The sequence below is a fragment of the Convolutriloba macropyga genome, chromosome 3, assembly GCF_964194025.1.
Source record: "Convolutriloba macropyga chromosome 3, txConMacr16.3, whole genome shotgun sequence".
Taxonomy (NCBI): domain Eukaryota; kingdom Metazoa; phylum Xenacoelomorpha; order Acoela; family Convolutidae; genus Convolutriloba; species Convolutriloba macropyga.
Genome location: NC_134470.1, coordinates 79,938,818 through 79,956,651, shown reverse-complemented (window position 1 = coordinate 79,956,651; position 17,834 = coordinate 79,938,818). Strand labels below are relative to the sequence as shown.

General features: G+C 36.4%; 2 protein-coding genes across 2 annotated transcripts in view; one reads left to right on the top strand and one right to left on the bottom strand.

The window, feature by feature from the left end:
* Positions 1-17,834, bottom strand: part of LOC142336504 (protein SSUH2 homolog) — a 611,495-nt gene that overhangs the window by 133,102 nt on the left and 460,559 nt on the right. The gene's annotated exons all lie outside the window — the stretch shown is intronic.
* LOC142336757 (leukocyte elastase inhibitor-like) lies at positions 6,253-13,230 on the top strand. The gene is made up of 3 exons (XM_075385668.1): positions 6,253-7,107; positions 7,141-7,340; positions 12,581-13,230. Exons 1-3 carry the CDS (start codon positions 6,289-6,291, stop codon positions 12,810-12,812), a joined length of 1,251 nt encoding a protein of 416 aa, XP_075241783.1. The 5' UTR covers positions 6,253-6,288; the 3' UTR covers positions 12,813-13,230.

The window sequence follows — 17,834 nt, the reverse complement described above, 5'->3', positions numbered from 1 at the left end:
TCCTTTCTCTTGCGTTTTCTTTTCTGCATTTCTTCTCTGTTTTTTTCCGTCTATTTTCTGTCTTGCTTTTCTCTCTTTTTTTCTCTCTTGCCTCTTTTTCTTTCCTCTTTTTTGTTCTTTCTTTCTGCTTTTATTTTTTCTTTTTCTTTTTCTTCTTTCTCTTGTGCCTTCCTTTTTCTTTTTTCTTCTTTCTTTCGCTTCTTTCTCTTTTTTCTGTATCGTTTCTTGTCTGCTTTTTTCCTGTCTTTTTTCCCTTCTTTCTTTTTTCTCTCTTCTCTCTTTTCTTTTCTCTTCTTTTCTTTTTTGCTTTTCTCTGTGCCTTTTCTCTCTTTTTTCCTGTTCTTTTTCTGCATTTCTTTTTTTCTGTCTTCTTTCTTTTTCTCTCGCTTTGCTCTTTTTTTGCTTTTCACTTTTTTGATTTACTTTTCTTTCATTTCTGTTTTTCGTTTTTCGATTTCTTTTCTCTCTTTCTTGACTCTCTTTCTTTTCTCTCTTTCTTTTCTGTCTTGGTTTTCTTTTTTCGTGTTTTTCTCTGTTCCCTCTTTCATTTATCTTTTTTGTGTTTCGTTTCTCTGTCTTTTCTCTTCTGTTCTGGTTTTCCCTTTTTCTGTTCTCTCTTTTGTTTATCTCTTTCCTGTTCTTTTTTTTCGGCGTTCGTTTTCTCTTTCTCTGTGTTTTCTCTCCCGTTTCATTCTTCTCTCTTTTCTCTTTCGCATGTTTAAGCTTCGTATCATCGCATGTTACATACGGTTCTTAAACATGCAGCCTAACGTAGAACATGAGTTACACTATGCCACCATGTAGAATATCGTTATCTGTACAAGTTTTAGCGCTTTTTAAATATGCAAAATGGTTAAGCAGAAAACGTGGTTGGACAAAAAATTGTTTGCACATAGGGTAATATACACAAGCCAAACATCGGTAACCAAACGTAATACCTATTGCTTTTGAACAAGGGGCATAGGTTCCGGCCCCAGGTGGTGCTAAAAAATCTGATTTTTTAAGCTATCTTTTCTTTTAAATGATTTTCTTGTGATGCTTTTGCGGGCCTGCTAGTTTTATATAATCTATAACCAACATGCTTACATATCGATAGTTGCATATGTGACATACCCCCACCTCCTATGCAAAATTGTGTATTACTCTGTTCACCTAGCCAGACACGTTTTGGCTCAGACGCATCATTTCTTGATTAGATAAAAAAAACAAGATTATTGGACAGTGTCGAGTTTTGAAGTAGACATGTTAATGGAAACAAAAATACATGATATTGTAGCATAAAGCGTTTTCTTGGACTAAAATCAACAAAATTTTATAGTAGTTTGTTCGTGATGTTTGAGTATTTTTGGTAATTTATAACAATTGGTAGGCCATGACAATGCGATGGAAATTGTTATAAATATAATGCAACCGAACATGGGAATATAGGATTACCCAAAATCACTCATTTTTAATTCGTTTCGCAGCTATTTTTGGAGTAATTCTCTATAAACTTTATAAAACATGTGATCATGCGATAGATCAATGTCAGCCAAACAGAAAAGAGAATGAATATTTTCCCATTGTTGATTGTCTAGTTGCAAAAATTCTGGCTTTAAACGCGTCTTTTAATTTCCTTACAGCCAAGTTCAAAATAGCAGACCTCATTTGAATTACAGATCAGGAAACAGTGTAGAACGCATAGTTTTACCTTAAGCAAATACCTAGTGGACTTAAGCAATTCAGGCGACATACATTAGAGATTTAGGTCTCATTTTATTTTAGCATTATCAATATTAGGTTATTGCTTCAAAAGCGCTAGAGAGGAAGTTAACTGATATATCTTAAATCAACCTACTGAACAAGAGCATATTGAGCTGTTTATTACGGTTATTTAGCAAAGTTGTATTTGTACATCAGGCCAACATCTGAATAAGTGATCAGATTAAGATAACTCTAGATATCCCTTGAAGATGAAACTTAGGTTTCAAATGATCTTGGTAATTTGAAGAGAGTTTGCATTTGATTTCAGATTGACAAAGATAAGTGGGGTAAAAAACCTGTTGAACCACAGCTGTTTAAGTTTTACTCATAAAGCCTGGACATCTATGGTTTTTGTAGGGATGTTCTCCTAATGACTGTTCATATACAGTGCGGTTACGTGGCCAGTTGCATTTTTTCAATTCAGCCCATTGCCAATTGAAGGAGGTTGATTTGAAAGTTTTTAATGAGTTAAAAGTGATATGATATCCTAGTACAGTTGGTGACAAAATGTACCAACCACGGTCAGATTTCCTGCATGCGGATTTTTTGAAATTTGGCCGGCATGAAGCCTTTAAAAAAATTCAAATTGCAAATGACTCGTAACGGTCAATCCGTTGGCTTTGAAACGTTGCGGTCAGCTTGATGGCACCCTATAGTTGCTAGAAAAGTTGAGCCGAAGACGATATGATATCCCGAGTTATGGCGTTTTCAACTATATCCCGAGTTATGGCGTTCGGAATTTTGGTCATTCAGGAGGCCGTTGAAAAGTGTGCGCAGTGATTGCTGGGTTACTACTTGGAATTATGGTGTAAAAATGTGTGGGTGTGTTCACACGTGGACAGACTTTTCGCGACGCTGTTTTTTTGTCATTTTGAGCCCTCATCTAGGACGATTGACCCCTGGAAGTCAAATTCAGAACTTTTAAGGAAACCAGTTTTTCCGGTTTCTTTAACCGAAGGCCATTGCATGAAACCGTTTCAAAATTATGAAAGACTCATCTTCCTACTTTTGGGCCACGCTTAGTTTTTATTTAACTCATGTCTTTGGCAGAGGTTGATTACAGCTAGTTGATTTTGATTGCGGAAATGGTGTGATAAGAGCTTTTGAAAGCAACGTGAATTGTGTACTGAGCAAACAGTGATTGATATGTCAAGTGCATAGTGTTATGTTTACATAAGAGTGCAAAAATGTTTTTAAGATAAGATGGAAGTTCGGCGATGGTTGGCAGCACTTGCATGAAAGAGCGCAATTTGACGGTGATTGGTTTGCATAGCAAACACAGTTCTACGGAATGTGACAGATTTCAAGTGCAAGATGTAATGTTTACTTAAGGTTAAAGTTTGTTTGCTTAAAATAAGAGGGTGTCGGTTCAGTATAAATTGAAGCAACACACGTTTGGTGAGTAGATTATAGAGAACTTTCATAGTTGTTAGATAAATCAGTTGGTTTAGTGGGACAGAACTTTAGAAGGTAGTGAAAAACAGAAAGCAGAACGACAGAGTTTGAGAGGGAGACATTTCAGAGACATTTTTTGTCGAGACCACAGAGTGAAACAGCGCTAATCAGGTTGAGAAGTTGAATCTTAGAAGTAAAGATAGAAATCTCTGCTTAGTGAGACTAAACACAGGGTATTTTTAATTGCAAGACCAGTTGGGAATCTGTGAGCATTTTCGGTTTTGTTCATTTGGGAAGTGAACCACGGATTTTCTGTTATTTCTTTTATTACTATTATAAATTGTCTGGTGATTGTTCTTTCCATTGATGTGAATATAAGTTTCTTACCTCTGTTGTCTATATAGCCAGAATTATTATTACGGGCCTCATGTAAAATTTATTTTTTACGAGACAATCTAAGCTGCGACTGTTTACAAGAGTCAGAGGGAACTAGCAGAGTAACAAAGTAGCGCTTGCTTTAACAATTAAAAAACTTGTTTATTTTCCTTGTTTGATATTCTGGGCGACACAGCCCACTCACTGTTCAGCCTAGCAGAAATTCAGAAGACGACAAACAGTGCTTCCACTATGCGAGGTAATTTATAGAAAAATTGGAGCTAGTGGAATTGGCAGACATACCTAAGTACTGTTTCTTAAATCGGTTCAAGATAGTCTCTGAACCTTTACATGAACGAGCTTGAAACTCGCTTTCAACGGAAAAAAATTGTTTTTTTTTAGCAAAGCATCGTCATGTTTGATGGTGATAGGTTCTTATCGGGACCCATGGGCTTCAGATAAGTGCATGGCCATCGCCTGCTAGGAATGCGAATTACGACTCACGGCAACATCAGCAGCTAGAACGTGTTTATTTTGAAAGTGCCTTAATTGCGAGAACAACGCTAACGTTGGATTTTTTCGCCAATCAGTTTAGCTAAAAAAATGGTTGTTTTGCTACATTCTTATTTCTTAATTTGCTCTGGAATATTTCGTTTTTTTTCTGGGGTAGGCATATTTTTGTATTATGAAACTATTTGGGCCTATCAAGACTTATGGTGATTATAATTTCATTTGATTAATGGTGCTTCGAAAAAGCTTTCAGTCCATTGAAACAGTAAACTAGTAATACGAACAAGTTTTTTTGTAAAGATCAGAAAAATAAGAACTTTTACCAGTGTCTTAGGAGTAGGGCATTCCTGGCCGCTATTTCCGACTCACCGACCAGAAGTTTTCGGATCCGGATTACATTCAACATTCAATGAGAGGCATGGCAGGGACAGCCGTCCGCTATCCCTCTTGAAGTAATTCTATTCTAGCTTTTAGTAATTCTAGTTTTTCAGTAATTCTAGAATTTCAATAGGCTGAGGCGAGCCTGTTAAGAACAATTTTTGAGGTAACACATTAGATGGGGTGGGGGGGGGGGGGGGTTGATAGGACAATTTAATAGATACCAAAGGGGGAGGACTGTTAAATGGATCCAAAATATTTTAAATTATCCCAAAACGTCGATTTTAAATGGGCGATTTAGGAAAAGATGCAGCCTTTATTTTTGAGGCAGTTGAAATTATAGCGGGTCTGTTCGTTGAGATCGAGTTGCATATCTTTTCCATAAATCATGAACTTTAAATTCAGATTTGTCTCAGCCCAAAACAAATAAGTTCTCGCCTACCAATTTTAAAAGGAATTCATGGTTTAAATTAAAATTCGCCTGGTAATGCATGTAATACATGCAGTAGTGTATTAATATCTAGGGTGCTAGGAAAATTGGTCGACAGGGCGTTTAGCCGACAAGGAAAAAATGAGAAATTTAGCCGACAGTTTTATCATAATTGGTAATAAAAGTTCATAATTGGTCCATAAATCAGTAGTTCGGTTGTGATAGATTCATATCAAGTCCCACGGGCCGCTGAGGCATGGCCATGGCCCGCAAGGCTTGGCCAGACGCGGTAAAATACGGTTCGACCACGGATAGAACTTCGTTACTCAAGTTGATGAAAAAAACTGCGGTATATTTGTCCGCTTACAAAATTGTGTTTTAAATTGGCCAATGACATCTTCAGAATACGTTTTATTGCTCATTTTACTTAAATTGTCGGTTAAATTTCGCATTTTTCGGTTGTCGGCTAAACGACCTGTCGGCCAATACGGCGGCCACCGCTTTGAATTCTGTGCCTGCTTATCTCTGCTAATAAACCTGGGTACAACTCAAAATTATTAACAAGTTTTATCCTTTAGCTGTGCGATTGTTGTGCGTCGTTTTGTCATGAGGGACGAGGGGTTGGGGGGTTCTGTCTCGGACGCTATTGTTTGGTATGTGGAACTCCAGGCAGATCAGTTTGTTACAGACCAACGAGAGTGTGCAATACCATTCAGGTTAAATTTTTTAGGCAAAGCGCGATTCGATTGTTGAGGTGGTGATCAAGCAAGCCGATATGCAAGCAAGCCGAATTTTGAAAATGAGGTCAAGTAAGCCGAAAAATTTTGGGGTACCGGTATTTTAAGTTGCCCCTGGCGGGCCGGTGGGCGCGCTTCGCGGCCTCGCCTCGATAACCGGCCCGCGGTTTCCGGATTACATCCCACAGCGGATGAGAGGGCTTAATAAGATTCTGTCGGCTTACTTCTACTTCGGCTTCCTTTGCATTCGCCGATCGTTGAGGCAAATTTGAAATCCAATTTGTTTACTTTTGCTTCCTAAGTTGAAGCAGAGGAATTGGTCCGAAGGAATATTTGCGGTGGTGGAGTGGGGGGGGGGGGGGGGGGGGAGCAATTGCGAAAACAACTTATTTATCCGCTACAAGTTTCTTCAGTAGCACACGCTCTGTCACTGTGGTATTTTCTACTCTCGTTAAAAGGGGTGGACTTCCAAATGTTATTGTGAATTCCTCAGTCTCATAGTTAGTCTAGACTTTGCCCATACATGAACCAAAACAATCCAACTAGAAAAGTGTGTTGTGTTGTTTTCATTCTAGTCTTGGAAGGGTGATCAGTTTATTTCTTATGACAACCACATTTTGTTTAGAGCCTTGAAGCGTAATAGTTAAGACCAGAGAAGTAACTTCGGTTCAAAAACTGATTGTCTTAACTAAAATTTCCTTCGCTTTTTAAGTTTGAAAGATGCGAAAATTCTTCACAAATCTTCGAAAAAAGTCCCACACCGAGAAAACAGAACAGTCTAGCTTTAACGAAACAGAACAGTATAAAACCCACAATACAGAACACTCGAACACCGAGGCAAATATAAACGATTTAACACCTTGCAAAGCGACCCATGACAGTTTTAGAAAAGTCTCATATTTTGGTCATACTTTGACAAATCTGTTCCTTACCTCACAAGAAAGTGAGAACAGTGTTATATCTCCCATTAGTGTGTTTATATGTATGTACATGCTGAAACATGGTGCTAATGGAGTCACAAAAACAGAACTGGAAAAGGCTCTCTCAATTGAAGACAGTAATGGACAAGAAGCTCAAGACGTCATCAAAGTTCTCACCCAATCATCAAATAGTCAATTTACACTGACCACAGCGAATGGACTGTTTATGCAAGTCAAGTTTGACCCTGTAGCTGAATACGTCAAATATTTGAAGAAGGAGTTCTCGGCGCATGTCCGAACTGTTGCTTTCGGAACACCAGCTGGCGAGAAAATCGTTAATAAATGGGTCGAGAAACAAACTAACGGAAAGATTAAAGACCTCGTTAAAGAAACACAGAAAGATACATTGATCGCATTGATCAACGCCGTGTATATGAAAGGAAAATGGCAGCAGCCGTTCGAAAAGAGCTCAACTCGTGACGATAATTTTCATGTATCGAGTACAAAAACTGTAAAAGCGGCTTTCATGCACCAACAATCTAATTTTCTCTACATCTCGAAAGACGAAGACAATTTTGCTCTCGCTTTCTTGCCTTACCGTGCGCAGTCGGCCGACACAGCTTGAGTCATGGGTATCTTGCTGCCCGAAAAGGGTTTGAAACTTACAGATTTCTTTAAATTTCTGGGTTTTGATTCTCTGAAGAGTTTGTACGGAGAAGCAAGCCGAACTCTTCTGAATGTGAGGTTACCAAAAGTGAAAATGGAGGCGATGATCGACCTGATTCCGTTATTCGAGAAGCTCGGAGTGGAACATGCGTTCAAATGTGGAGCAGCTAACTTTTCGGGAATAAGGTGGGTAAGGCTTTAAAATCAAATTTACGGGAAAAACCAAATTTCTGAAAAAATTGATGTCTCAGTGATTTCTGTGCGTAAAAAAAAACAGTTTACGTGTACCAAGCTGTGTCAAAATAAACCGAAATCTTCTGTGATGAAATTGACAGGGATCATATACTTACTAAATTCTTTTTTAGAATGCTATTAACTGACTCTTAATAGTTTTTTATACAGTCGTTAAACACATATGTTCCATGATAGATGATCACAAAATACGTTACTTACCAAGTGTAGTGTTTTTAAATAGTGCTCAAATTTAATACATATTTGACGTATTTGTTTTTTACTTTTTTCAGTAATGTGATTAAAAATAATAGGTATAAAATTGTGCCTTTAAGATAATCAAAACAAAGGATGTGCATTCAAAACGATGCAGACCTAAATTACGCTAATTTAGAATAATACTTCAATATTGGATTCGAAATCCTTTCCCAATAATTTTGTTTTCTATAATAAAAGTTTATTCACAGTGAAATTTGATTTTTAGATTTATTGTAACAAAAAAACTGGTTCTAAAATTAACTAAAGAACGGATGGCTGTGAATTTTTGCTGAGAAAAGATAAGTTTCAAGACGTGCCAGCACCGGTTATTTAAGCAACCGTTTTCTCAATGCTAATACGGCGATTTCTCTTTGCAAATTAGTAAATCTTTTGAGCAATTTTTTTGTCTCTACTGTTTCGTAGTGTGACACGAAGTTGTTTTCATAAAAGCAAGTATATCTCTAATGAAAGAAATTGCCTTTCTCTCAATGAGTTGTTAGGAAAAGAACTCTGATAAACACAAATGATAACAAAATATGTGCACTTGAGTTGACAAAAAACGTTGTGATTGTTGCAGCTCACAAATTTGTTTGCTCTAGATATCACAAAGAAATATGAGTTGAGTTGAATGCCCTGTTTGAGGTCCCAGACAGAATCAAGTTGTTCAAACCGACGATGAATGCACGAGGGGGCCTCGTGCGTTTAAAATCCCATAGTCTGAAAACATCAAAAAACGCACGAAATTCTGAAGATGAACGCACGAAAGTCTGGAAATGAACGCACAAAGGTCTGAACATGAACGCACAAATGTATGGACTTGAAATCACACAAATCTGGACATTAATTTTCTAATATTTTTCAACCTTGTTAAAAAACTAATATCTATCAGATGATTTATAGCAGCACTCTTACTTCAGAGTACACAATCAAGTGGCAGCCTTCAATGGTAAAAGCTCAAACTACCTTGAGCTCAAAACAATAGCAAAATGTGGAATGCGAAAAGAAGTGCAGTCTTAAAACTTTTACTTGTGTTATAAAAAGTAGCTGAAGTTGATAAATTCATGCTTTACAGCCTACAGTACATCATTATTAGCCACAAATTATTTCAAATTTTAAAGTCTGCTGAAAGCAAAAAATTCTGGTGATCGAACAAATTTCTGGACATGAACACATGAAAGTTTGAGGAACGCTCTAAAGTCTGCCCATGAAAGCACAAAAGTATGGAGAATGCACGAAAGTCTGGGTATAAGATCTTTCTGTCTGAGACCGTCTGCAGATAGACGCTTTCAGTCTGAGACAGTCTGGACATACTGGTTTCTATATGGCACCTCAACCTGAGTTAACTTGGAGCGATGATTAATTTAGAAATCCACAGTAATTAGGGGGAAATATTAGCTATTTTTAGATTGGGTCATTTTTGGCGTTTTAAAAATTGTGTTCCCTTGCACTATATAACCTACGGGTTCCAGGGTATTTGCATACGTAATCTTCATGCAGACTAGTTTAAATTGCTCGAGGAAAACCTTAATTTGCTCGGAACGTCCTGATCCTTCTCGTATTTCCAGACGCCGCTATGGACGTCCGGCGCGTTCTAGACTAAAAAACAACAGAGAGTTGCAAAATCAAAGTTTCTTTTGTCAATAAAAAACAGCAGGATAAGTCTTTAAACCTGCATTGCCGAAAATACATCTAAAGTAGAAATACCAGCTTTAAAGTGAAAGAAATTCATAATTAACAAATATGAATTCTTTAACCAAAAACCGACAAATCAAAAATCTGTTCAGAAATTTAAAATAAGGATTTATAGAATGCCTTGAAATAATTCACAATAAATAGCTACAAATAGGGAAGTACTGTCTATCAAAACATAAAATATCATTAAAAGGTAACAGAAAAATACGCGTTCAAAAATTTCTAAAACAATCAAATTTTTAAGATTATTGTAAGCTAAACAGATTCAAATTGAAATAATAAAAAAGCTCACGCTTCTTTTACATATTGAGTGCTATCGTGTTGAAATTTTTCTAATGAAACGAAACAATGGCAAACCGCTAAACTTAAATGTAATTATCTATTAGACGCCAAACAAAGAAGAAATTGCGAACAAAATAAAATATCACAAACAGTCGTTTGATTCATGAAATCTTAAAAAATAATTAACAGAAATAATAGAGATTTTAAAAAATTTTTCTAAAGTAAATTTTTGTTCAGACATCCAATGTCATTATTTACTAACCTTCCGATAAACTGACAAAACATACCAAAAAGCTAATTTTTCTGTTGGAAGTCAAATATCGACAAACTGAACATAAATTTGTAAAAACCTAAAACGGGAAAAACAATTTTTGAGCTCAAAATTTTGGCTTTGTTGCCAGCAATAGCTTTTCAATTAAATTAATTCAATTAAACTATTTGCTTTAAGGCCAAATTTAGACAAAGATTAAAATCTTTTGAAAAGTTCGCAGATTTGCAAAAAAGTATTAATCAAAAGTATTCCTTAGAATCGTTTGAAATTAGGTTCAAAAGCAAGATTTTGAGTGCGGACAATTATTTCAATTATATTAGACTCTTATATTCCACGCCATAAGAATGCTTTGGCTGAAATGTGCGGAATTGCGCTGAACTTTTGCAAGAAACAAGCTTATATTTGACCTGGAACACCATTCAACATCTTTTTTCACAATTGCACAAAATCATTTGTCCTAATAGAAATATTAGCTTGTTCATCAGTCTAAACAGCGTCTACTGTGAAGTTGTCATTGTGAAAACAAACCGGCCAGAATGTACGTGAATAAAAGTATTCCCGAAATTCCTTTTGAATTCCCCCGTAGAATTTTACAAATTTAGCAGGCAAAAAATAGAATGAGTTTTTACCCGACTATCCTGATATTTTCTTATCGGGATTTTGATAAATATTGCGGGTGATATTAAAAGTCTTTTCTGACTATCCTGATGAACTCCCATCGGTAATTTGTTAAATTGAAGGGGAGTTTTCGGGGATGGTTTCTTTCCCGGTTTTCTGATCCGGAAATAACGGGACTCGATGCACCGGGGCTTTACGTTGGGACTGTGTACCCAGGTCCAGACCTTGACTTATGAAAAGACCATGCTCGACTCAAACAGACCATGAAAAAGCTTTAGCTGGACCTAATCGTTCAACTAGACTTTGGCTCGACCCAAATATTTGATATTGGACTTTAGTTTGATCCAAATATGATGCTCGACTTTTGCTTGACCTAAAGTGTTCACGCTAAAACCAAAGAAATTATTTTTTCGCTGAAAATTGGCTACAGCTTATAACGTAGTTGACGGGTTTGATCATTAAAATCTTTCAATGTTTCTCATATTTTATTGGAAAACGAACTGTGATTTTATGAATATATTTTTTTTTTAAAAAAACACAAATTTTAGAATCAGACGAACTGAAATATATCGCACAAAACACATTGCCAATGAAAAGTTGATTGTTGGAGCTTTGTTAACCAGTTGAATTCAGCCGAATAATTTCGCAATATAGATTGCTAACTAAAACTGTTCAATGTTTCTTAAGATTTTGTGGCAAAATCTCACCTATTTTTCGAAGCTGGCCTACCTGTTGCAACGCTAGTTTGGTGTTGCTGGTAGATGTTAATACCTACAAAAAAATTACAGAAAAGTTAATAATATTAATCCCACGAAAGTGCAATCCATAACTCATGAAAAGACCATGTTCGACCTGATAAAGACCATGCTCGTCCTTAGCTTGTTAAGGAAAGACTTTATCTGGACATATGAAAGGACTGTACCTCGACTTGATGTGGGCACTGTTTATTTATAGTCAATAATGGTCCAAACTTCTAGAATTATAAAGTCTTTGCATAAGTCGAGGTCTAAACCTGGGTAGTATAAACAACTCAACTGATAGTTTGCCACACTTCTCTGAAAAACATGCAGTTCCCGTCGAGAACCATAAACTGAAGCAAAATTCTCGGTAGTAATGGAGACTTTTAGAGCTAGAGTTCAAAAACTCTAGCTTGGGGTGGTTCATTTTTTACCCGCAGACAATGTCTTGTTTACATTATTCAATTTGTGGCTCAAGACTTGGGTCACGCCAAAGTCCAGATGTGCTCTAAAGTCAAGGAATACAATTTTCGTAGTCAGTTTGGTTCTTTTTATGGTCTTTTGCTTGGTCTTTATAGGCTCTTCACATGGTCTTTTTATGCCCATTTTGGGTCGAGCATGGTACTTTCATAATTTCAGTCCGAAACACGGATATCATTATGCTCATCACGTGTTGTAATTGTAAAGAACCACTAAGCTGCTCGCCGTACTGTTATATACATTCTTACATAAAATGCGATCAAAATATCAAAAAAAGATTGATTATCTGAGCTTACAAGGTGCTGAGTTTTTTGTACAAAATGTGCTGAAAAGCGCTGAAACTTTGAGACAGATTGCGCTGAAACTTTGTAAGAAATGCGTCGATATTAAGTGCGGAAATTGGCGCAACAAATAAGCTAAAATTATATCAGAAAAGCGCTTAAGATGGGCTGAAAATTTTAAGTATCAGTGTCTTCTCAAAATTTTGGAACATTTGAGCGCATCAAGCACATTACTTAGGTAATTTCAGCGCATTTCTTTAATGAAATGTACTGAAAAGGCGTTGACATCTTGACCTTGGCAGGAACTAGATACTGGTTCTTCTTGGGTGTCAAGAATGATATTAATAATAACTCCGTTTCGAATATTTTTAGTGTATCAATGACGGTTAATGAATTTAGTTTTTTTTATTCCTATCTTTGACGAGTTATTGAAGATGTCAATTGCAAAGAAGGTCATGTTATTTGAGCGCACCGTGCCCAAGTCTGAGCTCGAAGCTGGTCTGACTAGAGGTCATTTCGGTCTGGAAACCTCGACCTGGGGGTATCAATTTCAGGTTATCTATCGTTTGGTTTTAGCCCTGAGGAGGGTTTGTTCGTGAGTGCCTTCCTTCAGAAGTGCTTCGTAGACATTGACGAAGAGGGAACCGAAGCTGTAGCTGCAACATTGAATACGACTAAACGATGTTCGCGACCGGTAATAAGGAAGGTCAACTTTCACGTGACCTCGCCTTATCTCTACTTCATCTACCAGCCGACATCTGGAATTACGCTGTTCACTGGAGCTGTCAACAACCCTAGTGATAAATAACACTGGAATCGTTTTTTTACCAGAAACTTTTCTTACTAATTTGTACTCGTGGGGACTTTTGGCTTCTCAAATTTAACTTAAATATTTTTTTAATAATTATTTTCGTAAAAGCGAATTTTAGGCCAAATGAACTTGTTTCTGCGGAGAACGGTGACAAAATATTGGTTTCACTTTGAAGCTAAAAGTGCTATTTTGAAAAGTAACATATCGAGTATTAATTCACAAATTGGTGCTTAAATTAATTAATAATAATAATTGTGGTTTCTGCGTAATCGCAGCGGAACAGCATTAGGCCTACAGTAGCCTGTTTTCAGCTGCCCTTTTTATCACGTGACCTCGCCTTTCACGTGACCTCGCCTTATCTCTACTTCATCTACCAGCCGACATCTGGAATTACGCTGTTCACTGGAGCTGTCAACAACCCTAGTGATAAATAACACTGGAATCGTTTTTTTTACCAGAAACTTTTCTTACTAATTTGTACTCGTGGGGACTTTTGGCTTCTCAAATTTAACTTAAATATTTTTTTAATAATTATTTTCGTAAAAGCGAATTTTAGGCCAAATGAACTTGTTTCTGCGGAGAACGGTGACAAAATATTGGTTTCACTTTGAAGCTAAAAGTGCTATTTTGAAAAGTAATATATCGAGTATTAATTCACAAATTGGTGCTTAAATTAATTAATAATAATAATTGTGGTTTCTGCGTAATCGCAGCGGAACAGCATTAGGCCTACAGTAGCCTGTTTTCAGCTGCCCTTTTTCTTATTATTATTAAAATGCATGGAATATTAATAATATGGCAAATTAGTTATTAAATAATTTATATATCATTAATTAAAATTCAGCTTTACTTTTGAAACTGTTACTCTCTTTATGAGAAATAGTGCTTCTGTTCTGCAATTCCTTAGCTTCTTTTTTAACATATCTGCATTTTTTAGCATATCTGCGTCAACAACTTATCTCTTTTTCAAACGACGAATAAGAACGATGTTATTCAACGAAATTGAGCATATGGTCTAACACACAGAAGCCGATCGATAATTTTTTTCCATTAAACTTTTCGGATCTTTTCAACAATTGCCCCCCTTTTGCAAAAGGGGGATATTCTTTAATAAAATTTAAGCGAACAATTTGTTAACCAATCAGAGGTTACTTATAACGTTCCGCGCATTCGTTTACTATGTTAAACTGAATAGAATTAATTAAATCATGCTATGGCAATTAACCGAATTGGAATACAAAGCGAAAAGAAGTTCCGACTGGCGGGTCGGTGGGCACGCTTCGCCGCGATAACCGACTCACGGTTTCCGGATTACATCCCACAGCGCATGAGAGGCATGGCCGTGAACAGCCGTCTGCAATTGCGCTTAGACTGATATTTGGCTATGTACATTGTAGGCCTATTAACATTGTGGTACTGAATAGCAGAGAAAGCGGGGCGATTCTCTACTAGGTACCAAGTACATATCTTTGCTTGTACCAAGTACGTCAATTTTACAATTTCACATTTTGTCCTATTTGTAATTTTTGTTCAGTTTGTCGAGATACAGAGTCGGGAAAAGCGGGATAAAACGACAGACACTGGGATGCTAAGGCTGAGTGTGGTGTTTTAAGAGCTAATAAATTTTAATGTGCTTGTTTAACTGCGACATTTTAGACAAGGCAATAAACTTTAAGGTTTTCTCCAGCATCCATCGCTTTATTCAACTGTTTTTCAAATTCAACCCTGTTTTGAGGGCCGTGAAACAAATTGGGGCTAAAAATGCATTAGAAACATGATGGTGGTTAACTGGTCATCAATTTTTTTTCCAAATTTGCCCAATTTTAGTTTTAGATATTCTGGTTTATTATTTTTTCCCTATTTTTTTGAAAAATTTTGAATAAAAAACGTTTGTAAAAATTAGGGAATGCCTACATATACAAAAAAGCAAAGTTCCATTCATTCGGCCCAATGCTCTGTTTTAGAAAAAAAAAGTGTTTTGAAATTTTATTTCATAATGCGGCATTTATTTTAGTATATGCTGTTTTTTTTTGGTATACAGTGCCGCGGTCTCTGTATCCGAAATGAGAAATAAGTGCTGCTTCCATCCATTTAATTCAGAAATTTTTCTCACAAAAATTCACGACCAATTGATCACTCTTTACATTCTAGCCATTAAAATCATCGTGATCAAAGCTCAAGTATGAATTTTGTTTTTTTTTCAGCAGTTCACGATTCACAAGTTAGTAGCCTTGAAGAGATCGTTTTGTAAAAAAGAAAACGCAGCAAGCTTGAACTTGTGATTTCCGCAATCAAACAAACACTAAAAATAGGGATGATTATTAACATTATTCCGAGTTTGCGAGTGGTATTTAAATGAAACACTGTTAACTTGAATAAATTATACTAATAGTGTTTAAGCATTTTCTTTGAAATCAATAACGAAAAGCACCACGTCTGATCTAGATGCCGAGGAGAGATCTTATATGATCCAGTAATGACGCGGGTCATTCATAAGTGGCGATCCAGTCCGTCAACACCAGTAGTCGACGCGACCCGTCTTCTAAGCCGCGGTTGTGGAAGCACCATCAACTTTCACACTACTCACAATCGAAACCGGATCTAAGCGCTTGATTAGCAATGGCTCCGTAGGTTTGAGGAGAAGTTAATGAATTAATTAAATACATCTTCTCAGGCACTTTGAGAAAGTTGATCATCAGTTTTAGAAATAGAAACCTTCCGTGTTTCTCTAGTGTCAAGTCTCTCTAGAACCGCTTGTCAACTGTGAGCTCCTCGCGCACTGCAGGCAGGCACCTGTTTAACTGGCGATGAGATATAAGGCGTGAGCAGAGCTGGATTGAAGTGAAGATTTGTTCGAGGTCATTCGACAAACTCGGAATTACAACGTGTACATCTTTCGCAAGCTCCCCGTAGCTATCTAGCAAACTCTATTCAAAAATGGATCTCATTTCGGAATGCCAGAAATGAAGAGTGACTCTTTGAGAACAACAGCCACTTAAAGATTTCTAAAAAACCAAAAAAACGGCAAAAACGGATGATCGTAAAAGGAGCTCGGCACTGTCTGTTAAAAGTATGGAAGCACAGCGTGAAGGTATATAGAAGCTGGAATTAGCCTTACCCGAATCCAAAACCGACGGATATCTTGCAAGATCTTGAAATAAAACCCGTCTTTTGACAAGACTCTTGCAAGACAACGGTCTTTCTTTTTTTATAAAAGTGAAAGATATTTAACATTTATTCAATATATACGTTTTTTATACCGAGTATACAGAGATTTGACGCGAGAGCAAGAACGTATGGCACCATAGGTATTAGACTGTAGCCCTTCTAATGTGAAGAACCGCAAAAACAAAAAGATTGCCAAGATCAAGAAAAAATTGTGAGTAAGTTGCTGACTATATAGGCACATATGATACTCCTCCAATCAGCCGAGTAAAGTAGAGTTTTATAAAAATAAATTGACTGCTGCATAAATTCAAATATTTTTAGGAAGTTTTTACAAGTAACACTTTTTGAGCAATTAACTGTCAACCTACTACATCGTATTGCGATTAGCTTTGAAAAAAATTGAGCCAATTTATTCTGATTGTTTTATCGTCTAATTGTGTCATATATAAATATCGGCAATGTAATCATTAAAAATTTTTTTTTTCGAAAAGTTGGTATTTTTTGGCGTTTTGGCAAGAGTGGTACAAAACGCCAAAAAATACGAACATTTCGAAAAAATTTTTCGGGTCCCCCGTTGCAAACACAGGGTTACACAAATGTCCCCCCCCCCCGTTGCGTGCCCAGGAAGACAAATTTTGGTAAATTTTGTTAGTTTTAGACGTTTTCGATGGGTTTGGCTTGTTTTGGTTGTTAGTTGGGAAGTATCACTGCGGAAATTTCAAAGTTTTAAAATTGCGTGAAATGCATTTTGCGCAGAGTTTCAGGTCTCAAAGACGATTTTTTGTTGACCTCATCTTACCTGGTGAGCCTCATCATCGAAAAAACTTTGAAAAATTTAAGGAAAATCCGAAAATTTTGAAGTGTTAAAATTGCGTGAAATTTTTTTTGCACGGGGTTTCAAGTCTAAGTTAACTTTTTGTGGACATCATTTTACATGGTATTAAAATTATATCAAATGATTAATCATCGAACATTATCATCAATCAAGGCTCATCAACTAGTCGAAAACAAATTGTTGAGTGTATGCGGTAGTCTTTATGTCTCTTTCTATCAATCAGTCCGCTCAAATCTTCTTTTAACCTCTTATTTGATCATGCATGAGAAGAAAATATAGTAATAGGCAAGGAGGTGAGTGGTTGCTGCTGTGCCTGTGCTGTTGTTAGAACTGTCTGTGTCAACAATCTATTTTTAGAATTAAATGTATACTATGACTAACTACTACAGTCACTGCCGAAGGTCATTTTACACTAGTAGTTGTGGTATTCGATTGTGATTGGGAGACCGATCGACCGAGAGTGTCAATGAAGTATTTTTGAATAAGTTTACATGTTCAACTGTCTGCATTGGGTGGTTTTGTTATTACAGTTTAACACAGTACTTGTATAGCAATAGGGCAATATTATAAGAATTTGTTTGAGTTTCAGTTAGATTTTGATTTGTAAACAAACTATGTCAGTTGTTGACGATTGTTCCTTCGTCTTTTCTCAGAAAGACGTTTTTTAGCTGTCTGTGTGAACACTTGTTACTCTACTTAGACAAGACAGAGATATTAAGGAAGTAAATCATCTGTATATGTCTTGCGCTTGACCTAACAGATATAATTTATTTGCACAAAAACTTGAGTACTACCGGGAAAACATATTGAATTTATCATCTTGAAAGTAATTCTTTTCTCAGAAGATACTCTTAACAATCAAATGAGAGAAAACTAGAGAGAGACTAACAATCAATCAAGACATTAAAAAATCAAACAAACAACATTTTATTGCAATATTAGTAGTTTATTGAGGTTGAGCAAATGCAATTCACAAGATTATAACTGTTTGAGTTATTAAGAGACTCAATTAGAGT